General features: G+C 35.1%; 1 protein-coding gene across 2 annotated transcripts; it reads right to left on the bottom strand.

The window, feature by feature from the left end:
- Positions 1-792: 792 nt before the first annotated feature.
- Asb5 (ankyrin repeat and SOCS box containing 5) lies at positions 793-24,669 on the bottom strand. Of its 2 annotated transcripts, none has more exons than XM_046427541.2 (7): positions 24,460-24,669; positions 10,832-10,911; positions 7,148-7,255; positions 6,337-6,487; positions 6,036-6,170; positions 3,333-3,524; positions 793-2,509 (listed from the first exon to the last, which is right to left on the bottom strand). In XM_046427541.2, exons 1-7 carry the CDS (start codon positions 24,581-24,583, stop codon positions 2,382-2,384), a joined length of 918 nt encoding a protein of 305 aa, XP_046283497.1. In that variant the 5' UTR covers positions 24,584-24,669; the 3' UTR covers positions 793-2,381. The 2 variants fall into 2 exon arrangements, with proteins under 2 accessions (XP_046283497.1, XP_058429656.1); XM_058573673.1 differs by lacking the exon at positions 24,460-24,669 and adding an exon at positions 16,932-17,111.
- Positions 24,670-25,478: the final 809 nt, after the last annotated feature.

Below are 25,478 nucleotides of genomic sequence, written 5' to 3'. Positions count from 1 at the left end.
GAGAGACAGAGAGAGAGAGAGAGAGAGAGAGATATGTTTGGATTAGAAGACCCCTGAGATACTAATTTTTTTCTCTGCATTACTCTACCTCAATGCCCATGATATAATGATTTGAAAAAAATTTTTGCCATGGAGTCCTATCTTCATAACCTTCAATTGTAAAATAAAATACTATTTAGAACAGAAAAGTGTTTTCTTCTAAGAGATAATACTCATACTTGATGTGAACAAACGTATGATACAGTTAAATTAGAGTATTTATTATATAAAACAATCATACTGAAGTAACATACAAGACACAAATATAATGAAAAATTTTAAGTGTCATTTTAATTTCCTATATTTATTTCTCTTATTGAAACAAGACTAATGAAGAGAGATGTGTTATATTACTTTTATAATCTAAGACTTTACCGCTAGTTTTGGAAAAATCTAGCAAAAACCTGTTTCTATTAAAAAACAGCTTTAATATCTAATTATGTTTAAGGGAGTTATTCTTTAATAAAAATCCACTAACAGCACATTATTCATGAGGACAGTACAAATATATTAGACTGATATTTCTGTAAAATAGACATTTAAAGGTCCCTAGCCACATAGGAGATATTATTCAACAAACAAGTTGCAGTTATATTTTTGAAAAGCTTAACAAATGTTTTTATTTACAGCTGATATTTTTCCAAAATGCAAACTTAGTGACACTGAGATTATACAGTATGAGTTTATTTCCCCATAATTTTTAAGTTGGCCAGGAACTAAGGGGAGAGTAAAATAAGTCCTGGGTTAATAAAATAGTGGACAAAACACTTTAATCAAAATTTGATAAATCTATGAAACTTATCAAAATATTTTCCTTTACAGAGTTATAAGTATTTTTATTATCTTATTTCTAAATCCATAATAAGTCCAACTCTAGTGTGGCTTAGAAAGGATGCACAACATTTTATTATGTTTCCTTTTGCACTCAAATATAGTTAAAACAAAAGGGAATACAAATAGTATTCCCCTTGCAGAGGACTAGCTTAGTAATTAAATTCTTTTATACAACACTCTCTTTTTTTGTTATCATTTGCAAGTACAGTATACTGAACCCTTATTTCGTGTAAAATGAATCTGAGATGCTGCTATTAAGGTCTACACTAGAAACTAGAATTACAAAAAGTACAAGGAATGAGATATAGGGTAAATTTTCTTTTTTACAGTTTCTAAGTATGCTAAATGATACTCTATTTTAATTTTCCTTAAAAACTCCACAACTTGAGGTTTGTTTTTTTTTTAATCCTTGGTCTGACATGATGATACCTAGAATATAATCCAGGTCCTCTTTATCAGTTGGCTATAAAGTGCATTTACTCCAGTTCAGGTATGATGGGTATTGACAACTTCTGACATGGAAGAGGGCTGAAGTAATATGAAAGCATTGAAGAGAGACCTTAAGAAACCACTCTGGTCTTCAAATAGTGTTAGCAGGAGTATGATCTAAAGATCTTATGGTGAGAGAGGAGTGTGAACCTTTTTTTTTGGAGCGGGGGAGTACTGAACTCAGGAGCACTCAACCACTGAGCCACATCCCCAGCCCTATTTTGTATTTTATTTAGAGACAGGGTCTCACTGAGTTGCTTAGCTCCTTGCTTTTGCTGAGGCTGGCTTTGAACTCACCCTCCTCCTGCCTCAGCCTCCCGAACCACTGGAATTACAGGCGTGCCCAGCCAGTGTTAACTTTTAGTCTTATTAGTTTTTATTCAGGTCCATTTACTCTGGAGAAATGACTTGTGAGTTCTTTGCAGGGAGGAATGCAATTTACTTTGTGAATTAATCACTCTAATGACATGTACACATTCAACATAGTAGATTTCCTGAAAGAGAATCATCTTTATTTCAAAAAGCACATTTACTCTTTTCTAAATTATATTCATGTTTTGTGTCAATATCAAAAACACACATAGCCAAAATTACCATAGCCAAAATTAAAGTTAAACCATTATTTGGAGAACACAGATCTTTTGAATATAATACAGTATATGAAATTTATAATTACTGTTTTAGTAAAAGTCCACATTTATTCTTCTCCACTTTGGAAATATAGAGGATGAAATGGCAAATTTCTTATTTTTTCCCTAAATCAAAAATGGATATATTGGGATAGCTAAAATGTATGGATATGTTAAATGTATTATAATTCAAAGCACAGTAAAAATTTCTAAAACAAAAGTACTAAGTAGTACACTAAAAATGGAAATTGATATCTTACTGCTTCCCTGGATGATCGCATACATACTCAACGTTTACCCTGGATTTAGCAACTTTTAATATGAAATATTCATTATGCAAATTGAATAGAAATTTTTGATTTTCAAAGAATTTAGAGATATTTTACTGCTTTATCGATACTGCAAGAAATTCTGCAATAATGTTGGCAACTGGAGCTGTGGGATGAGATGTAATCTTGGTCTTCCTATGCAATTTCGGATACAGAGTCGGCAGAGTTGGCAGAGAGAACTTGGGGTAGCTACAAAAAGACATGAACGTTTCTGTTAATTAAAAGACAAATGAGTTTTTATATATAGCAAGAGAGATGAAACAAAACCATAAGACACTACAAAGCTTATTAGGAAATGAAGATAGTATGATCAACATACTAGGAAACTTTATGTAAGCATTTATGTTGCTTTTACTTATGAGATCTTGTAATTGAGATATATGCCATGCATGTTCATTAAAACATTATCATCTTCAATATTATGAAACAATCATTGCATTAAGAGCCTAAGAAAGAAATTGGTGGGGTTTTTTTTTTTTTTAGGAGATATAAATCAAAAGCCACAAGAAGCATTATATACTAAAGGTGAGATTTAAAAATTATATATTTTCCCTCAAGTTAGTTTTAATATTTAAGCTAAAGTAAACTTTATTATAGTCTCTGAACCAGACTTAACAAATTCTGTTTAAAACAAGAGTCTTAAGTGTTAAAATCATTCCTTATTATGTTTCTTCAATATGTTACAGAAGGCACATGCCCTTATAAAACAGGGCATGTTTCCAAATATAAATTAACAGATATTATATCAGAATACATGTTATGCATTGTCAAAACAAGCTGAATATATTTAACTAGAGGAGTATGAAGGTTTAGATATGATGAAAAAAGAATATTAAAATCATCATGCTATCTTCTTTGTAGACATATTGGAAATATTTCTACTTCCACAAAAAATGTTCCAAATTATACGCCATTATTATTTTACATGCCAACAAAAAGTCTTTCAATTTCATTTGTTTGGAGCAAATATACTTTTGTATTTATACATGTTCATGTTCACATCTGTCCTTACCTTCATGTTGAAGCAGTATTCTCTCTACCATACTGTTAGATGTAGATACATCTATAGGTCGCAGAAGCTCTGTATTTTTGGCATTGATATCTGCTCCAAATTCTAATAGTAAATTTACAATTTCTGTACTGGATTGTTGAGCAGCAGCATGTAATGGAGTATCCCAATATTTGCCTTTTTGTACATCAGCGCCTACATGTGAATAAGGAGTAATGACAAAAACAATAAAAAATTATTAGATGAGTTAATTCCTAAGTGGGGAAGAAAGAGAAAGTCTTTAAAGAGGGGGACAGAAGGGACCTCAACTTTGTAATGGCTTATGTTTTTATATATACATATATTATATATATTTTATATCTTCTTATCCTTGTATATGCACAAATATCTTTATATATACATATATTAATGTATATTATATATTTCTCATATATACATATAAAATCTTAAACTTAGTATGTTTGGATGGGGAGGTACACGCCCACAGTATATTTTTCTCAAATTTTTTTGTATTCTTGAAAGATATCGTAATAAAGAGATTTTAAATGATTCAAAAATTAATTGTATTAATTATTATAAACAGTACATGATTAAATGCATACATATCTATTTTCATGATAGATATAGCTCTTAAGATTATTCAAGGGCTTATTGCATTTTTTTCTTTTCACTTATTTAAGGCAATAGAGGTCTTTGATTTCTTAGAAAAATCATGAATCTAGACAAGTGATCCATCTAGGTAAAATGGATATAGATTTTCCTGGTACTTTTCACTCACATAGATTTAATCAATAAATATATGAAGACACTAAGCCTCTCAAGTGGGAAAGCACATCAATGATATCTGCATGCATGTAATTTTTAAAAAAAATACTCACACTAAAAAAGAGAAGGGAAATTGCATGGAAATGGAAGGAGACCCTCAGGGTTATACAAAAGTACATACAAGAGGAAATGAGGGGAAAGGGAAAAATAATACAAGGGGGACAAATGAATGTCAGTAGAGGGGGCAGAGAGAGAAGAGGGGAGGGGAGGGGAGGGGAGGGGGGATAGTAGAGGATAGGAAAGGCAGCAGAACACAACAGACACTAGTATGGCAATATGTAAATCAATGGATGTGTAACTGATGTGATTCTGCAATCTGTATATGGGGTAAAAATGGGAGCTCATAACCCACTTGAATCAAAGTGTGAAATATGATATATCAAGAACTATGTAATGTTTTGAACAGCCAACAATAAAAAATTAAAAAAAAAAACCAACCCTAAAATGTGAAATTATCTATTGCATAATTATTATATTCTGGTGTAGAGCCTGGCATATGGTGATCATTTAATGCATGTACAATAAATAAGTGATGTTTAAAATTCTAATATTATAATCCCATTTTCTGGTACATAAATGGTTACAACACCAGGAAATGTCTACCAGTTAAAATGCATAAGTTCTTTTCAACTCTGTTTTCTGAAGCTGTTTAAAAAATTAATGATGTACATGGGAAACAGTAAATTTTCAGAGTTTCTTTATGGCCCTTCTGCTATTTTCAAATTTCAGTAGTTTTTAAAGCAAATATAAAACATTTAGTGGGAAAATTACATGCCATAGCAAAGTTTCTATAGAGAAAACAGACTCTTGGTTATAACAATCATATGAGATAATAATAATCAACAATTACTAACAGCACTTTCTTGATATTTTTAAGCCCATTATAAAATGTTCCTAGCCAAAAAAACAACAACAACAACAACAACAAAAAAAAAACAGGGATATTTTATTAAAGCACAAGTCCAATGGTTATACCAAATTTATGGGAGAACATGGCTAGAAAATAACAGTCTGCCAACTATCATTAACAAAACTCATGTTTAAGATTCTAGGTGTAATGAGAATAAAATAGTAGAAGCTGACTCAGCTTGTAAGATATTTATAAATAAGCTAAGATAATGTGAGTAATATATAAAAGATTTATTATTAAAATATTTCTGAATGTATTTAGGAGATCAAATGACTATCATAAAAATAGTAGCAAGAAATAAATCCATTTAGTTTTTTTTTTTTTGTATATTCTAAGCATCTACCACACGAGAGGGACCCTGCTAGATAGATGATGGGGGAGGGGACATAATCCACATCCTAATGGAGTCCTTTGGTGGTAGAGACCACTATGGTCTCAACAGAATAGGAATGTTTCTCAGAGGGCTACAACTGAACCTTGCGTCATTTCACATAAGTAGAAAAGAGTATTAATTCTTTTGGAGTAAACAGGACAAAACAAAGAGTCAGGGAAAAATGTGTGAGTTTTTATGCTTGGTAGAATATAAGGCCATCCAAGCAGTTACTATTCCTAAAATTTCTTTTCATGGATTTATTCACAGATATATACATACTCAGCAACATTATATTAAACCCTGAGGATCTTAATTTTATGATCTTTTATAAGGAGGGCTTTCAGGCTCCATTACATACCCAAATGTCAGTTAATGCTGTGTGTGTAAAATATAGATAGCATATTAATCTGTGAGCTTCAAAGTATTCTCATCAAGCGTGAGATTCTTTTATTGGTTATATACTTATAAGGGACTTATAGGGGAGAATGTTTGCAATGAAAATGTTATTAGCAATGAGACATAATTTTTAAAGATGTTTAGTTAGGAAAATAAATGCTTATGTAAGAAACAGAATGGAAAATGTTTTAAAGAAAAGTACCGGCATAAAGAAGTCTCCAGATGCAATGGAATTGCTGTGACATGCAAGCTACATAGAGAGGAGTTCCCAAGTGAGGAACATCTTGGTCAACATCTACGCCCCAGGATATTAGTATGTCGAGACATTCATGGTGACCTGCCAACACAAAGTAGAGATGAGTTTACTTTAGCTTTCACTACTCTCCAACACACGTGCACCTCAACCCATGCGTCCCTTAAAATTTAATTTACTAAATGGTAAATGGAACACTGAATGTCAAGGATCTCTCTTCCCTTTTGACTTAATCCCCTAACTAAGTTACCTTTACTGGCAGCCTCATGTGTGGGAGATGGAAGACAGGACTCCAGCTGGGCCTTCGCACCATATTCCAAAAGAAGTTCTGTACAGCTGGCACTGCCTTGCGAGCATGCATTGAATAACGGAGTCACACCATCTATTGTGATTGCATTTACCTAAATCAAACCCAAAACCTAAGAATAAGATTTATGAATCATACATGACTGACTTAGTTATGCATTTTCAAGTTATGTGATTGCTAACCAAAGTAACTGGGAATCTGTGTGCTGTAAATATGACAAAGTATATTTAGTTCTTATAGATCGATAAGAACACTTTAAAAATTCAAGAGGTAAATAAATAGAAAGACAATATGGCAGATAGTTCCCAGGAATAGATATACAACTAGTGAAAAGCATGAAAAAAAAATCTCAATTATTGAAAAAAAAAAGTAATTCAATGATTAGGTAAATTTCAGTGAGGGAAACAAATGAAGAAAAAAATGTAATGTTGATGAAAGTTGGGCTGAAGCCACTTTACTAGTGGTTGTTTAAAATGGTAAAATTGGTCATTCTATTTCTGAGAACTTACCTGAGGAAAATTATTCAAAAGATGAGCCATTGTTAGAGGCCTGAAGATAATCCTCTAGAGGCATGAAAGCAGAAAATAACCTAAAGAATATTCTATATTATTATGCCGCATGCCACTCATTCATAGGATTGTTGGAAGTCCTTTTGAGAGTGAAATGAGAAGGAAAACGCAATTCAAGGGCTTTATTTTTATTCTATTATTTTTGAAAGTACTCAGAAAGAATGACAGAAAAGCAAAATGCTTACATTAGCTCCAGCTTCCAGAAGAGCTCTGGCACAGGCCACGTGATCTCCCAGGCAGGCTTCGTGTAATGGGGTGACGTGGTCTATAGTGACTGCATTCACATTATAACCCTAGGCATGGCAAACAATTTTGAAAGGTGAGCAGAGAGTTGTAGAAAAATCATCTCTCTAAATGTCGTTAGAGAATGCTATATTTTAAATGTTAAAGAATCTCAGGCAAATCAGTTTCCGGTTTAGTAGGCATGGCCAATTTGAATGCCATGGAGTCAATCAGTTGCCAAAACACCTTAGCTCTTCTCTTCTAGTTATTTATGATGTGAATTACAGGGATTGTGAACTAAAGTCACTCCACTGTGATCTAGAGCACTAGAACTCACCTATGTTCTGTGCCTGTTATACAATCTCCCTCTATTTTCCCTCTCCCTAACCTTTTCTGTCTCTAGTAATCACTATTCTATATTCAGATTGAGGTTTAGCTTTTTTACATTCAGTATTTGTCTTTCTGTGTCTGACTTATTTCTCTTAATATAATATCCTCCAGTCCCTCCACTCTATTACAACTGACAAGATATCATTCTTTTTATAATCCAATAATATCCCAATGTACCACATCTTCTTTCTCCATTCGTTTATTAATGGGCTTCTAGGTTGATTCTGTATCTTTGCTACTGTGAAAAGTGCTGCAATAAACATGAAAGTGTAGACATTTCTTTGATATGCTGATTTCATTTCCTTTGGAGCAGGAAGTTTCCAAATATAGAGTAATGATAAAGAGATGGAATATTAATTACTCCTGATTTAATCAGTATACAGTATATGCATGAATTAAAATTTCACACTGTACTCCATAAATATGCATGATTATTGTTATTCAGAAATTGTTTAAAATATTTAAGGAAACGAAAACACTACCTTGATTTGCTTATTATATACTGTATACATATATTGAATTATCACACTGTAGCCCATAAATATGTACAATTAAAAATTTTTTAAAAATCTTCTTAGCCACAATGTTGTAGTACCATCATGCCTTGAGATAATAATACCTTAAGCATTTTGTTCGATTCTGGTATTTTTTAAAATTTTACTCTCTTAACTGTTTGGGGGGTGGTTTTTATTTTGTTTGGATTTTTTGTGTGTGAAATTAAAGACTATTGATAAGCTGGATCACTTGTTTTTTTTTTTTTTTTAAGAGAGAGAGAGAGAATTTTCTTTTAATATTTATTTTTAGTTTTCGGCAGACACAACATCTTTGTTTGTATGTGGTGCTGAGGATCGAACCCGGGCCGCACGCATGCCAGGTGAGCACGCTACCGCTTGAGCCACATCCCCAGCTCAAAGGATCACTTGTTTTGATTAGGGCTATAAAATTATACGTCAGTCCAGACCGGGGGGAAAAATACTGTAAAATTTAATAAATTGCTTTGTGAATTTCTATCACTAGAAAGATATGGCTAAAATACAGACTAGGATTAAGAACTGTGACTATAAAGCCAGTTAGACAGTTTAAAACCTAGCTCCATTAAGCAGTAACTTTGCAATTTGGACAAATACCTTATCTTTTCAAGTTTAGGGTTATCATGAGAATTAAATGAGGTAATGCCTCTGGGCACAGTGGTGCAAGCCTGTAATCCCAGTGGCTAGGGAGGCTGAGGTAGGAGGATCTCGAGTTCAAAGCCAGACTCAGCAACAGCGAGGTGCTAAGCAACTCAGTAAGACCCTGTCTCTAAATAAAATACAAAATAGGGCTGGGGATATGGCTCAGTAGTCGAGTGCCCCTGAGTTCAATCCCTGGTATGCCCCCCACAAAAATGAAGTGATGTTTGTAAAGCATTTATTATTATAGCACCCAGTGTATAGGAAATATTAGATTTTATTATTTATTTTAAATATTAGAATTTATTTTTCAGTCAATACTAAATACTTTTTAATTTTAGCTCCATTAAACTGACATTATAAGACTAAAATAGTTAAATATTAGGGCATGAGATCCTTTGCCATCTTGATGTCACTAAGTAATTCACTATCTATTGACACTAAGACTAAGCACTACTATTTAAGGAAGAATTTCAAGACAAATACTCCTAACATATTACAGATTGCCAATATTCTATAACTAGAGATTACTAATCTTTAATACCAGAATGGACACGAAGCATCATAAAATGAAGGCATAGAGAATAACACCAAATCTTTGTCGTTATTGAGTGGGAATTTTTAAGATCCTTTAATTATCCCTGCAAAAATTTCAAGTTGCTAGCCAGCAGATTTGGAGGGCTGCCCTAGAGTGCTGTAGAGTGGCCAGATGACACAAGTGATTGAGAAGGTCGAGGTTCCCTTCCACATGGTGCTCTGGGGCAGCCTCTCTCTCTTCTTGGCTGGCCTGCCTGTGGATAGGAGATACAAGTTGAGAAATACCTTAGGACCGCCCTCTTCTCAGAGAACTGCGTGACACTCTGAGGGATTACCATTTGGAATTACTGACCTTTTGATAGGGCATTTTTTCCCTCTCATCAAGTGATAAGCAAAACAAAATAGTCACATGGTTGTCACAGAACTGGTTGGCACCAAGGGAGCGTCTCACGCATATCTTCATTTTGCAGATGTGAAAATGGAGCTCAGATAGACAGTGGGTCAGCCCTAGTGCCACCCCAGAATGCAGGTCTCCTGAGCCCCAGGCAGTGCCCTTTAAACTGGGCCATAGGACTCTTCCTTTCTCAGCCAGTCCTTGTCCTTTGACACTGGGAAACACTAGTACAGTGACTCCTAGAACTGGGTGTATATTTAAATCTGAATGGAATCTTAAAAAATAAATGCACAGGCCCATGCCACATACTCTGTTTCAAGAAGGAATATGTTTTTCACTTTTCCTCTGGTGAGTCTGATGAGCGGGCAGGTGTAGAAATGAGCATTCTGTGCCTCCGTAGACAACTCCCCACATTAGATTACCATGTCACAAAAAGATTGTTTCAGAATCTAGTCTAATCACCCTTTGTGGTTATTATGTGACTAAGTCTCCAATTAGATATACACATTAGACAGAGGTAAGCATATTTAGAATAATTAATAAATAGCCGGGAGCTGGGGATGTGGCTCAGAGATACAGCACTCGCTTGGCATGTGATTCTCAGCACCACATAAAAATAAAAAAATAAAAGATATTGTGTCTGCCTATAACTAAAAAATAAATATTAAAAATAAATAAATAAATAGCTGGGCGTAGTGGTGCAAGCTGGTATTCCCAGGAGGCTGAGATAGGAGGATCGAAAGTTCAAAGCCAGCCCCAGCAAAAGTGAGGTGCTAAGCAATTCAGTGAGACCAAGTCTCTAAATAAAATACAAAATAGTGCTGGGATGTGGCTCAGTGCTCAAGTGCTCCTGAGTTCAATTCCCAGTACCTCCTCCAAAAAAAGAATAATTAATAATACATACAATTATTTATTGCTTAAATTTCTATCAATGAATAAATATATACTGTATGAAAATTTTAAAATGCCGAAACAAATGATTATACCAAAATATTTATAAAGTAATTTCAAAGATAAATGAGAAACTATTTACTAGCCTGACACCAGTTAAAAAGGTAGTAAATTTAAGCAATTTTAGTAGTTTTGAATTGATTTGTTTTGACAGTGTTCTATGCTGATGGGAAGGGGGCATGTCTAAGCTATATGTAATATTTTACCTGTGATAATAATGTTCTCAGAGCAAGAAGACGACCTTGACTTGCAGCTTCATGTAGTGGTGATCGATCTGCCCAGGAACCTGTCAAAAAGAAAGAAAACCAAAATTAGTGAGTCAAAGCAAAGCCTAATAGGCTCAATCAATTCCTGTGTCATAAATTATTCACATTCAGCATTCCACAAGGTGACCCGGATACTTATCCTACCTGGTAGGAAATTTGATTTTTACCAGAAGTATCCAAATAAGTAGTTTGCAAATCTACAGGGCCATAATGTGTGTTCTGCAATTGACCTACTTCAGACTCAACTGCACCAAAGAGGACAATGATTAGGATACCACATTGCTCACCAAAAAAATAACCTCTATATCATGATTTTTCAGACAGAACCAGATTTATTTATTTATTTATTATTTTACCAATGACAGCAGACAAAATATTCACTTCCCCACACTCCCAACCTGCCATGCCCCTGAGGTACACAATATGTTGCCAAGGAGGCAAATGACTGAGCCCCAAGTATGAAATAATGGAACAGTCAAGGTGGGCCCTAAAGAGAGAGCTCACAGGCTGGGAGGGACACAGGGCCACCGCAATTGAAATGGTGTTGATAGTGGAGATCATGACTCTCCATGTGCCAGGTGTGGATGACCCCTCCACCCCACGCTTTGGTGATACCACACTCACTCATCATGAGCTCCTAAGTTTTTGACTTATATGTTTTTTTGCACCTTCGGTCTCTTCATGTGAGAAAGCCACCTTTCCTTTACCCTAGTACTTTTTGGCAGCCAGCCACTACCCAAAGACACAGGCCTCCACTCCCATTTCCTCACACTGTGGCTGCACAGTTTTTGTCGTTTTTTTCTTTTTAAAATATGCCAAGTTGGTGCACAGTGAATTCACTGTAATTTAAACAAGACCAGCACCATTGGCTCGATTTACTAGACATGAGAAATAATATTAGAGGTTTCGATGTAATTAAATGAGCAGGTTATGCACGCCAGAAACAAATTTCACTCAAAGGATACTACTGGCTAATAAAACAACATTAGCTAGAGAGAAAGTTGTCCCAACATAAGATGGTTATGGTTGGTATCTGCCTTCCTGTCTACTACCTCGTTTCCTCCCTTTTTAAATCCACAGGATGCAATAAATTAAAATACTTTTAACTGCTGATTGATTCTAGCACAATAAATAAATTCACTTAACTGGTACTCAGAAATATAAGTTTTATGAAAAGCATTTATAATGTTTGTTTAAATAGTCTAAGTAAATTATTGGAAACACAGCTGCAGTAGAATACTGTACTTTAGAAACCGTCTCCTATCCCCACCTTTCTGTGCTTTGAAACAATCTACACATGATTCCTCCTATGATTCTATTTTATAGTCTTACCACAGAGCTTTGCCACCACACTGTAGGTGATACTTAAATTAATTCTATTAAATAAAATGCAGGGCACATATCACAAGGTAAATGCAGCCACCAAGTGAGCTTGGTGCAGAGAGCAGAAGTTAATTGCCAATCACCAATCTTTTTACGTCTAATGATACCATAGGATTTTACTAGAAATACAAATCCTAAGGGAGAGGAGGTAGAGTACAACTTCTTACCATTGATTTACCAGTAATGATCATAATAGCTAATGTTGAATAGAATTTACTGTGTTCATAGACTAAACCCTATGCACAAGTAAATTCTATACACAGTAAAATCACTATGTGTAGTATCTCATTTAGTTCTCACAATGATTTGAGGTACATACATTACTACTTCTATTTTAAAGTGAGGAAATAAAATCTAGGAAAAAAATGAAGTAATATAGAAGTCCACATATTCTAAGCACACAGCTGATAATCCTAGCCAAAACCCTGCTCACTGATCTGGACATTGTCTGTGGGCTTATGCAGAGTGTCTTACTGTAAGGAAAGTAATTAGCTGCCTTCAAGGTCTTCCTGAAACAATGGTGATACACAGAAACCAGAAGTAGAAGGCTCAGCCAGTAACTTGGTGATAGTGAATTCCTGGGAACTTGGGTCTAGAAGGAGTAGGACTCAATTCTCAGGGTTTTGCAAATGCCAGAAAACTAGTATTAATCGTATTGATTAAGTATGATTTACAATGTGTAAAACTTTCTCTGTAAGAATGAAAAAGATCTTCAAAAATCTGTTGATTCACTGAGTAGAAACTTAGCTGAATACTTTTCAGTCTTATCACACACATCTAAGGATCTGAGTTATGGAGTGTCTCTTCTCTGAGTTCTTTCAGGTTTCCAGAGTGATTATTTGACAATGTTTGAATTCTTCCTTTAGCCTCAAATACTTTAAAGCTTATTTTTAAAATAACCTTAGTTTTATTATCATTCTGAAATTTCTGGAGTGCATATAAGAAAATTATCTTCAGCCATTAGGCTTGTCTTTATCTCATGGTTATATGTGGGTCAGAGAGACCCAATCTAAGGATAAGGCACAAGCATAAAATGACCTGCCTTCCCTGACAGGAGTTGTCCTGAATGTATTTAGATTATTATTCTTTTTCTTTTTTTTTTAAACAATATCTGGCTGTGTTGTCCAGGCTGACCTTGAACTCCTGGGTACTATCAATATCCCTATTCAGCCTCCCAAGTAGCTGGGACTACAGGAACACATCACTGTACCCTGCTGGATCATAGTTTTCAAGTGTATGCAATTAATGAAACTAATACCTGTGACAGGTTTCTGGTTGTGATGTATTTTCTCCTTCAAAAGATACTGAAACTATAGCTATTATCAGCTGGAGACTTTAATCTTGTTCAGAAAGGGTTCCTCATGCAATGGGTGAAAAAGTTCTGGAAATACCTTAAAGTGCTATTGGCAACCTTTGCAGTAACAGCTTCAGAGCTGAGCAAAACTAGTTTCTTCATGGATAACCTGACTAAATAAAAACAAAAGAGTATTGTTATGGTTTGGATGTGAGGTGTCCCCCAAGAGCTCATGTGTGAGACAATGCTAGAAGATCTATGAGAAATAATTGCGTTATGAGAGCCTCAATTCAATCAGTGAAGTGATCACTTAATGGGATTGACCAAGTGGTAACTGAAGACAGATAGGGTGTGGCTGAAGGAGATGGGTCTTTGGGGGCGTGCCTTTGGGGTACACATTTTGTATCTGGCGAGTGGAGATCTCTCCCTCTCTCTGCTGCCTAATCATCATGTGAGCCATTTCCCTCCACCACACTCTTGTGCCATGATGTTCTGCCTCACCTCAAGCCCTGAGAAATGGAGACTGCTGTATATGGATTGAGACCTCTGAAACTGTCAGCCCTCAAATAAACTCTTCCTCCTCTAAAGTTATTCTTGGCAGGTCTGTCAGTCACAGCAGTGAAAAATCTGACTAAAACAAACACCTAAATCAGTCCTTGCCATGTGTCAGGATCTGCCCTAATTGCTGGTCCCAAGCTTTTTTGTTTAATACTCCCATTTTTTGTTTAATGGACCCTTAGAGGTAGGCACAATGATTATCCCTATTTTAAAGGTGAAGGAATTAAGACATGGAGAAGTTAAGTAACTCACCCAGGGTCACACAGCTTCTAGTTATGGATATGAACTCCAAACCGTAACCTCTTAGCTCCGGAGAGGTTATATTTTAAATTATATATAATCCTGCCTCTCAAAAACCACACATGCATGCATACACAGTATGCTAAGCATTTTAGTAAATAATAATACTATAAATCTCTTTGGTATTTTTATTGGTCTATTTTTTCCTTCTAATACCCACTAATCTAAACAGCAATTTTATTTTATTCTTAGTAAAGGTAGGCCATTGCTGTAATAAGATGAAGTTTACTGAGATAGATACTACAACAGCAATAGAAGAAATTTTTTACATTTTTTTGAGAAAAAAAAGTCATTAGTTTCATGGGATTCAAATTAAAGGTATCTTTTATCATATTTGATATGTTTCTTATTCAGGAAGCTTCAATTATGTTCTCAGTCTTTATTAATCATCTCTTAAAACTTTTAAATATGGCCTGGTTCACCATACTCCTTTTCACTATATTTTTTCCACATTCCAATTTCAGGATAAAAAAGCATCAATGAAAATTAAGTGGTATCAAGTCTTTATAAAAGAAATAAAAAGCAAATTCCTAAGTATACCCCAGAAAGGGTACAACTCCCACAGAGTTTCATACACACATTTATCTTGAGTGCCAAAGTAAGTGTAAAATTTGACTAAAGTGTAAAACTTAATATACTATAAGTCTCAAAGGAATACTGAATTATATTTTTTTCTGCTTATAATTAGATACATACTTAAAAGTGTCTGCCTAGCATTATTACTTGCTTATCTAGATAAATTAGTAAGCCAGATACTGATTTGAGTCTTCAGTTGCAATAGGAATTACCAGTATTAGTTTTTGTATAATTTTTATTTGCAGTGTATAATAGTGCTGTCTTATATTCAAAGCAGAATTATAATCATGCACACCATTAAATAAATATTTGTTGACAGGATGAAATTTGGGGGCAAATAAATAATTTATAAAAATTGGAATATTATGTTCTCACTAAATAAAATGTAAAATACATCATCATAAATAATGTTCTTTGGGGGAATGACCATATTTTGAGTTCCAGCTTCTAAGATGAAATCTGATGTTTACATATCATGCACATTTATTTTATCATTAAAAATCTTGATTTCAGAGAGAAAATATAAAGAACTGTAGAATATGTAACCATTTTCATTGTGAATATTTAAGCAAGGAAATGAGAATTATAATACTAACTTTACAAATACATTAAATTTGAGAAACCACTAGGTTCAGTTTAATCAGCAGAGCATTAGCAAATTAATAAAAATTTAAATAACCAATGCTTAAATATATGTTTTAAATTAAGTAATCACTTGCAAAATTTGTAATGATCAGGTTTTCCCTTCCTGCATAATGACTTAATAAAGTTTATCACCTTTATCTCTAAAAACTATATGCAGAATATACAACACTGAGTTATTGTCACTGCTGTTATTTCACTTTCACCAGCTAACGTGATAACTAGCCAGAGGTAGGGATTGGCAGAAGCCAACAGAAATGGACTTTTTGATTCATTTTGGATCCATTTCTTCAGTATATTATGAAGACTTTTAAGGGACAACAAAGCTAGCAATATTTGCAGCCGAGGGCTACTTGGTATTCCTCCCAGCCAGCTCTCCGCCTTTGCATTCTAATGTGTTTGTTCTTCAAAATGATTGTAATAGTCTTCTGAACAATTTTTGCATTACTTGCCAGTGTTTCAGAGGGACAGAGAGAGAAAGAAAAGGAACATGATCATTTTGCAAACGGTCACAGAGGCCAAAATACATCTTTTCTTTCTGAAATAATAAGAAATAAAGCCATATCAGTCATGAAAGTAATAATTTATACAGCATCTCTGCCACCCAATGAAGAAAACATTTTGCTTTGAATTCTGCTTGTTCAACTCCCAAGCAATCTCACCTCATTTTGCTTCTTTGTAATTTCTTCAAAAAAATTCTGTAATCTGGTAATATGAGAATCAAAATATACTTGATACATTTTCCAAGTTCTGTTTTGAAGTTAAGTTTTCAACCTAACCTGTGTCTCCCCTTCAAAATCTGAAATTTAGCAACTACAGGTTTCTATTCAAATATGCGCAATAATAAATATCTTACCTTTCAATAGAGATATGGCTTTATATCAGATTAATAAGCTTTCTCAAGATCAAAAAAATATAAATCTCTCTATGTATAGCTGTTTAGTAGATTTACAATTGTGTTAGATTGTAATAGAGTATCTAGGATAAAAGAAACGAAAGCCCTTCCTTATAAAAAATATCCAATTTAACTCTTTATGATAAATTATTCACTATGAAATTGTTTTACAAATTATCTGCAACTTTCATCATGTTAATCAAATGCCTACTGCTACGGCTCTGTAGCTACACAGGAGGTGACTTGGCCTATATTTAGAAACACTAGTTCCCAGACATCTGGTATATAATTTACAGGGTGAGAGCCTGTGCTGTTTTGTAAATATCACATTGCTCTAGCGAAAACATTCATGATTTAAAATATGCGTAGTTTTGTAAAGTTCTATATCATACCTAAATCACCATCTCCCCATGGCACTTCAAGCCAGCCACTGTTGAGGTAGATCCGACTCATGTCTTTTTTTATCAGCACAAAAAAATAAAATCACTTGTCATACGGCCATCTTAAGGAGCCCTAAGCTCCTTGTAATATGACCGTTCACCTCCAAAAGGAAAAACAGCTTTTGAAAATCTGACTTTCCAAATTGAAGCTACACTTTTCTGATTGATTGTTCTCCTTTATTTGACAAATTACTGATCCAATTTATTTTTCCTCCTTACAATATGACCCCTTCACCCCTGCAAGGAAATAAAATCATTTCAATTCAATCTGTGTCTGTGTCTATGGTGAAACCATTTCATTATTAAGAGAGCCTTTACTTGTTCTAAAGCTTAGCACCATCAATGGAAGCAAGATGTGAACACATTCAGCAACTAACAGCACCCATGCTGAGGTATTTTGGGGGTTTTGTCATCTTTTCCTTAGTGTTCTCAAAATAGGAAACACAGGACACCCATCTCAAACAAGGAATTAAAGGAGGTGGGAAACAGTGACATTTTCATATAACATTTTCTTTTCAGTGAAAATTGTTAGTACATTTAATAGCTCTCTTAGCTCTAAAATATTAAATCATATGTTCTACACAGTGGAAATAGATTTATTATGAAGCAAATGCAACTAAAGTTCAAGCCCCCTAACTTGCATGGATCCTTTCTTAAGACAGTATGCAATTTCATGTCTTCTTTTTCTTACAGAAGTCCCCCAAATGTATAGCATATAAACTTCAGGCCCAACAACATTTGGCCCATCCTTACTCCCAAGTTTACAAAAAGTCACCAGGCATTTATTGACCTGAGAGCCAGATTAATAGAGCTACAGGAATCCTTAAGGAACATGATTAGTAAGGGGGAAGTAATATGTTTTCAAAGCCAGTGACTGTCGTTTTCTTTCCATTCTCAGCTCTTTGAATGCTCCTCAGAAAAAATGGTAGGCCACATGTGAAATCACCAGATTGAGCTGTTCTCAGTTGCTACAGGAAGATACCCAGAATTATACAGACATGCAACTTACTCTAATTTCTTATCAATTCATTGCTTATGAGCCCTTCAGACAGAAAAAAAATAAAGATAATATACTGCTGTAGTTTATCTAAAAAAATTAAATTTTCAACAAGCAAAGATAGTAGTTTCTTCCATGAATACCCAAAATTCAATAAAACAGAGTTTTAAGATCCTTTTCAGAAAGTAAGTTTGCTTTTGGAGGGAGATCATTCTGTCATTGCAATTACTCATTATTGATCATTGGTGTTGTGAGCAGAATGTACTGAACTTGGTTGAAAGATAGATCTGAGTTCCCATCTTAGGGTAGAATGATTACCAGTTGTGTGACCCTTGACAGTTAACATTTTGGAACTAAATTTTCTTAACTGTAAAGGTAAAGAAAATTCTACTTCATAAGGTTGTGGTCAACATAAATAAAGTACTTACTTAGCAACAGTATCAAACACATTTGAGATATCACATGTACAACCCAGCAGAAAAATGAATAACTTATTTAGGACTGTGAAATTTTACCTTATCCTTTCTTCTTGCCTACAGTCTGTAGGAGATAGAAATAGGTAGGGAATGGTCCAAATTTGGGGACATTATCACATCCATATGGACAACCATACAATCTAGAGCTCTTTCTTTGCTATCTCCCTGGGATAGGGATGTATTTTAGTGCTAGAGTGTTTACCTGACATGCATAGGCCCTGAGTTTGATCCCCAGATCAAATGAACAAACAAAAAGAAAATCCTGATCTTCCCCCAAAGTTCAGTTCTCCTATTTTAAATTTACTTCTGAGCATTTGCCTATACATTTTGCTGGCTTCTCAACATTATTTTTAAAAGCAAACTCATCAGTTATTCTTTTTGGCTTCTCTATTGGTTCTAACAGTGTTGTCATTCCCTCTATCACCTGGCAGTAATAATACAGTTTTACACTTAAGCATAATAATTTTCAAGGAAACCTCATATAGATTGACTGGTTCGTGTATGAAAGGAGGTGGTTACTATCGGCCCAGCTATTCTTTTCCCCCTTGGATCCTTCTTGTCCCAAGCTCAGTCCCCACATCTACCTATACGCACTCTTGAGGAAATCTCTTCTACTCCATTGATACAAATATTATCTACATGATGATTACCCCCGTTATATTTCTGCAGACCAGTCATCTCTGTTCTTGAGACTTTCAGTTACAGTTCTACTTGTCAACTTTTCCACTTGACAAGTAGACCTAACATGTCCCACACTAAACTTTTAATTTTTCTTTTGTTTTTAATAGGCAGAATTCTCTTTTGTATTTTTCCATATTTTATTGGTTCATTACTACATATTCATATATGCACATGATATAACAATACCATTTGGTCACTATTGTTTGCTACTACTTCCATTTTCCCTCCCCTCTTTTCTTCCCTTGGTCGCTCTTTCCTCTATTTTAATAGTCTTCCGTCTATTTTCATTAGATCCAACCCTTTCTTCTCCTTTTTCCTTTCTAGCTTCCATGTATGAGAGAAAACATACAACCCTTGACGTTGGCTTTTTTCACTTAACACATACTCTCAAGCTCCATTCATTTTCCTGAAAATAACATATTTTCTTCTTTTTAGCTGAATAAAACTCCCGTGTGTGTGTGTGTGTGTGTGTGTGACAGATATATATCTCACATTTTCTTTATCCATTCATCCATTAACAGACACCTAGGCTGGTTCCATAGTTTGGCTATTGTGGATTGTACTGCTATAAACATGGGTCTGCATGAATTGCTGTTGTATGATGACTTTGATTCTTTAGGATAAATACTGAAGATTGATATAGCTGGGTCATCTGCTGGTTCCATGCCTAGTCTTTTGAGGAAACTCCTTATTGATTTTCATAGTGGTTGTACTAATTTACATTCCCACCAACAGTATAAAAGTTGACCTTTTGATTTGATACTCCCCAAATCTCCTTGTCTCCTCAATGGCAATTTCACTCACTCAGGTGTAAAAATCATTTACATATTTCTTATTTTCTCTCACTCCATAGGCCAACACCAGTAAACACATTCTCCTCTACCACTCAAATGTATTCCAAACTATAACTGTATCTCACCCTCCACTGCTGCTATCCACATCACAATTATTCTCACTTTTTTTTTTTTTTTTTTTTTTTGGTACTGGGGATTGAACTCAGGAGAACTTGAGCACTGAGCCACATCCCCAGCCCTATTTTGTATTTTGTTTAAAGACAAGGTGTCACTGAGTTGCTTAGCACCTCGCCATTGCTGAGGCTGGCTTTGAACTTCCTATCCTCCTGTCTCAGCCTCTGAGCTGCTGATTACAGGCACGTGTCACCATGCCCAGCATCACCTGACTTTTTATAAAAGCCTCCTAACTGGTCAGTGTGTTTACCACTGTGCCCTTCCAACAGTCAGTACCAAACACAGGAGTCAGAGACTCTTTTTAAAGTTTAGTCAGTTAAACTCCAGTGGCTTCTGTTCTCATCCAGGTTATCACCCCAAAAATACTCTGAATGGCTTGATTCTTTTTCTGCTTAGGTTAGACCATAACCTCCTAAATGATTTCCTGACATCAGTCTACCCGCCCTTTCTTGTGTATATACTGCTTCTGAATTAAACTTCAATAAGCACCTAGAGTCCCAGATGGTCTATATGGTGCCATATGGTAAACCAGGGAAAGGCACTCCTTTCCTTTCACAGCCCCACACTGGGTGCACATCCAGCCTGCACAATAGCATATGGCTGCCCTGAAATCACCACTAGGACCTTTGGATTTTCAGGCTCAAAACTGCTCATGGCTCCTGACTATGGTCTAACATTCTTTCCCTGTAATTAGAGATTGTCTATTTTATATGTTAGATCTTTTTCTTTTCTTTTCTTTTCTAATAGTATCTTCACATATCCCCTGTTTAAGCTAAATTGGACTGTTTTGCATGTTCCCTCAAACAACTTTTTTTTTTCTTTCTAGCTTCATGTTCTCTTTCCTCCACTGGATTCTTTTTCCTGTGTTTCACAATGATTTATTGAGGTGTACCTGTGTTTTCTATCTGTTTTTCCTGCTTGGTTTATAGGAGATTCTGAAGTCTGAACAGCTGGAGTGGCTTCAAGATAGTTTCTTCTGTGTCCTGAGGCTCCAGTTAGGAAGAAGTTACATAAGTAGCGAAAGAAGGAAAGAGAGAAGGGAAAGAAGAATAAAGTGGTGGGAGAGAAAGTATGAGAGGGGAAGAATAAACGGCAGAAAGAGAGATAGAGAGAGCAATTCAGATAGACTTTTCATATTGGTCCTGAGTAATAGGAAGAATCTAGGTCTATTGCTAGGTCATACCCCTGAGAGTTAACAAGACCTCAAGGAATAAGACAAGGAACAAGGAACAAGACAGGCTCTTGTGTCTACATATTCGGTACAGAATCATATGCCTTAAGATTGGAGTGGAGGCAACAAATTTGTTGAACTTTTTTTCCAAAGGAAAAATAGGTGTATCAAATTTGTTTATCAGTAGGAAGACTGTAGAATGAAGGCCAGTTGTGCTACCTAAATATATCAGCATTCACTCTAAATTTTCCACAAGCTCTAAGGGAGACGGGAGAAAACATTATTGAAAAGATGAAGCTCCCAGTCAGCCTGGTAGAATGGGAGCTGAGGCCATATTTAAATTGGATACTAGGGGCTGGGTTTGTTGGCTCAGTGGTCCAGCACTTGCTTAGTATGCACAAGGCCCTGGGTTTGATACCGCTCCCACCCTCTGCTTCAGCACTTAAAAAAATTAGATACTAACAAACCTGTCATATTTTTAACCATATCAACTTTTGAGTAAAATTCTTTCCCACCAAAATGCAAAATAGTTTCTCTTGAGTCTCCAACCTGCCCATGTGGCAAAGCCCATCTCAAAATCTTTCTCCTCCAAGAAACCTTCTGATAGTTCTATAGAAGAGCTTCCTCCTATAATCCTCAGGTCCATTATGTGTGAGCACTGAGAGAATGAGACCTTCTAGTGCTGCAAGTATACAGTCTGCAACTTCTTGGATTGTTTAAAATCACAGCTTTCTAATACTGGTAACTCCAAAAAACAGGAGCTGTGGAGGAAGGCATATGTGGGTTGGACTCTAATACATATTGACTGTTAACATTCAATATGTTTTAAAAATTGCTAAATATATGGTCTTTACATCTATAAATGAAGTCAATACCACCCATATTTTCTACTTGTTGTAGGGGGTTATATGGGCCCATGTGTGATGTCTAACACAAAGTAATATCCTTAATAAAGTCATTATTGTTTCCATGGTACTAACCTTCCAAGAGAATAAATGACTTGCTTCAAGTTACAAAGAATAAAGAATAAATGATGGAGTCAGGAAGTAAACTCAGTTCTTTTGAATGCCCAATGAAGTTTCACGAAACAATATTCTCTTCAATCCCAGAACTCATAATGTACTTAGTGAACTGCTAACCCATAAGGGTTCCATAATGAATAATGAATAAGCAATGAACTAAACAAGTGAAGCAGATTACCTGTTAAAAATGAAAAGACTAGGCTGGGAACATAGCTCAGTTGGTAGAGTGCCTGCCTCGCATCCCCAGCACCACAAAAAAAAAAAAAAAAAAAAAAGAAAGAAAGGCCTGCAAAATTTTGTTTTCCACATTTTCATATAACAGAATGCATATCTGAAAGAGTAAAAAATATACTACAACACAGAAACGATATCTGCTTGTTATGGTGATTATAAAGTATCAGATAAAAAATGGCGAATTCACAAGAAATCATAATACATATTCCTAAAATAGCCATTTTAAATATTTTGGTGTATCTTCTACCTAACATTTTTATAAACACACAAATTTTTAAATCAAGATGCAGCCATATTATTCATTTTCTTAAATCTGTTTTTTTTATTTAACAATATCTCATAGTCATTGTTCCATGTGACAAAATGATAACTTTATGGTATGTATTCCATTGTATAATCGTACCATTACTTATTTAATTGATCACCTTTCAAACGTTTAAGTGACTTTTAGTTTTAAGAAATCAATGTTAATTGCTTATTTTGTGAATATGTCTAATTATTTACTTAGAGTAAATTCCTAAAATTTTTATGCATGTTATCAAGTCACCTCTAGTAGGACTGGGCCTATTTACATTCTCATTAACACTGCTGGGAAAATTTGAAAGTAAACTAAATCAAAGTTTGTTAAGTCTTGTCCTTTTGAATTTTTTTTAAATCAAAGGATGAATCATTTCTGCTTTATTATATTTTCAATAATCAAGCAATGTAAAAAAAGATTACATAAAATGGATTGTCTTTACACAAAATTAGACTTTGAACATTATTTTATAACTTATTTTCAACATCTACTGTCTCTGTGTTGAAGATGTAGGAGAATCACTCAGGCAAATTCATTTCTTTTCTTTTCTTAATTTTGTTTTGCCAAGTCCCACAAATCTATCCTTCCTAATATCTGTGGCCTACTGCATAATTAGGCAATTTACCCTTAATTTGAAAAAAATGACAAGATTCTCTTTATTTCTACAATAATTGCCTGTATTCCTCCAGGACTTTAAGGGCCAGGAGGTGATGAGCCTATTTATCTCAGCTTCTCAGCATCTAGAGCACTTCCTAGAACACAGCAAACCAAGCGTTGGTTGAATTGTTAATTCGTTTTCTTTGTGGTAAACTTATTTTCATTCATGCTAGTGTGCTCTCAGTTATTGTTAAAAAACAATAAAAAGGAACTGTGTTTGGGCTTAGAAGAGAGAATCCAGTTGCTTTTTCGATCTTGTAAAGAAATGTTAATATTTGATCCTATTTAAACTATGCTTTGTTTTTAAAATTTATAATCATTTATAAACAATATTCTTCAAACCGCAACTATCCCATAGCCAATATAATTATTCTTATTTTGAAAGGGGAGATCATTCATTATCTCCAAATCTGTGTTTCCAACATTTTTGTCTTCCATGGCCCATACTGATGCTCTACTACAATTTACTGTACTTTTCCTTTTAAAAATAATTCCCTTACATAACTCCTCTTTGGTACTGTGCATATTTTTCTCCTCTTATAATTTTCTATTATTAAAGTTAATAACTTTGTGTCAGAGCATTTTAAGGAAGCTGTCCTATTTATTTTCTTGCCTAAATCGTCCCTTTTAGCTGCTGGTTTAATTCATATGATTTAAAATTTCCATAGAAGCAGTCTTTTCCCTTGCTTAATATCCTGTTTCCGTTTCCATACCAATTTAGAAACACCTGCTGAAACAGAAAAGTGAACACAAAAATCTAAAAGTTTACCATCATCCAGTCATAAAAATGAGACAGCAGCTGCCTTTTCCATACACTGAAAGGTGAAAACAGTGCTGTCATGTGACATGCCACACGTCTACATTTCAGAATCCCCATTCTGGAAAGCACCCACAGTTTAAAGTTAGTATTTGCAAAAACAGGTCTATATATTTTATTTCCGGTCACCAACAGATTTGCAAAGGCTGCTGTACTAACCTTGACTGGTCAGAATACCCCAGCTAGCTTTTCGTTTAGAAGAATATTCCTCTATACTGGCTAGCCTTCTTTTCGTGAGGATCTGCTTAATGCAGTTCCTTTCAACAGCAATATCTGCGGACATAGTTTGGTTGACGTCTCTGCCTGTGACAAGCAGGTATCATGAGTGCAAGTGCTCTAGCCAGAAGGAACATTAGCGTCTGAATTTCTACCTACTTTTTCCTTCTTCAGACTTTCTCAAAGGTGCCTGTGTGCTGACTGGAGAATGGCTTCACAGTGAACTCTATTCAGAAACCCTGGGAGCTGGGCTGGTTGATGTCATGTGGGGGATGGGCCAGAAATGCTGTAGCATTTTCTATTTTTAAAGTGGAGACTCCCTACTGCCTGAAGTCTGTAACTATTTGTGTGATATAGAAAGAAAAACATGGGTAAAACTGCTTTTCCTGGGTGAAACTGTATAGAGTTGAGCTTTGTCTTTAAAATATAAATGACTATCTAAATCATCTACAAATCGTTCAAATGTGAAATGGCCCATTGATAGTTGCTGCAAGAATATCACAGAAAGCCCCAAAGTGATAAGTGATGAGGTAGTCTCTTTCCTTCATCCTCAAGAATAAATACTATGTGTGCATTAGGGTCAGCCAGTAGCTAGCTGGATGTTTTAATTTTGTAAGGATCTAAGTTTAGCTCTGGCTTCAGTACAAAAATCACAGCCCTTATTTTATAGGCACAGCTCACAATTGTGATTTTTGCGGGGAGGTCATTTCTAAGCCAAAAGACGTCAGCAAGCAGTTTAAGGGCAGCTGAGATTTTTCACCCTAAAAGGCAGAGGAAAGGGTAGCTGGAGAGAGGAGAGGAAAAACCAAACATGTGCCTGTTATTTTTTGCTGGCATGTAGAGCTGAATTAAGCACACCGTCCATGATGGAGTCAGGAGCAGTGACTGAGCTATGTTGGTCTCCAGGGATTAACTGAGCTGGTGATCAGGTTACTGGTATTAACATATTGAGATTTGTCTGG

Source organism: Marmota monax, unplaced genomic scaffold (genome assembly GCF_021218885.2).
Source record: "Marmota monax isolate L192 unplaced genomic scaffold, Marmota_monax_Labrador192_F-V1.1 WCK01_AAM20220418_F8-fsc00159, whole genome shotgun sequence".
Taxonomy (NCBI): domain Eukaryota; kingdom Metazoa; phylum Chordata; class Mammalia; order Rodentia; family Sciuridae; genus Marmota; species Marmota monax.
The sequence above is the reverse complement of the archived record's forward strand: the minus strand, read 5'-3'. Positions and strand labels throughout refer to the sequence as shown.

What these genes read in the sequence shown, in the direction of transcription:
- Asb5 (XM_046427541.2), bottom strand. Translation starts at nt 24,583, where the DNA reads ATGTCCGCAGATATTGCTGTTGAAAGGAACTGCATTAAGCAGATCCTC. An exon ending in GGGTATTCTGACCAGTCAAG is followed by an intron (nt 10,912 to 24,459) that starts GTTAGTACAGCA and finishes TCTTTTTGACAG; the next exon opens with GTTCCTGGGCAGATCGATCA. An exon ending in TGAGAACATTATTATCACAG is followed by an intron (nt 7,256 to 10,831) that starts GTAAAATATTAC and finishes TGCCATGCCTAG; the next exon opens with GGTTATAATGTGAATGCAGT.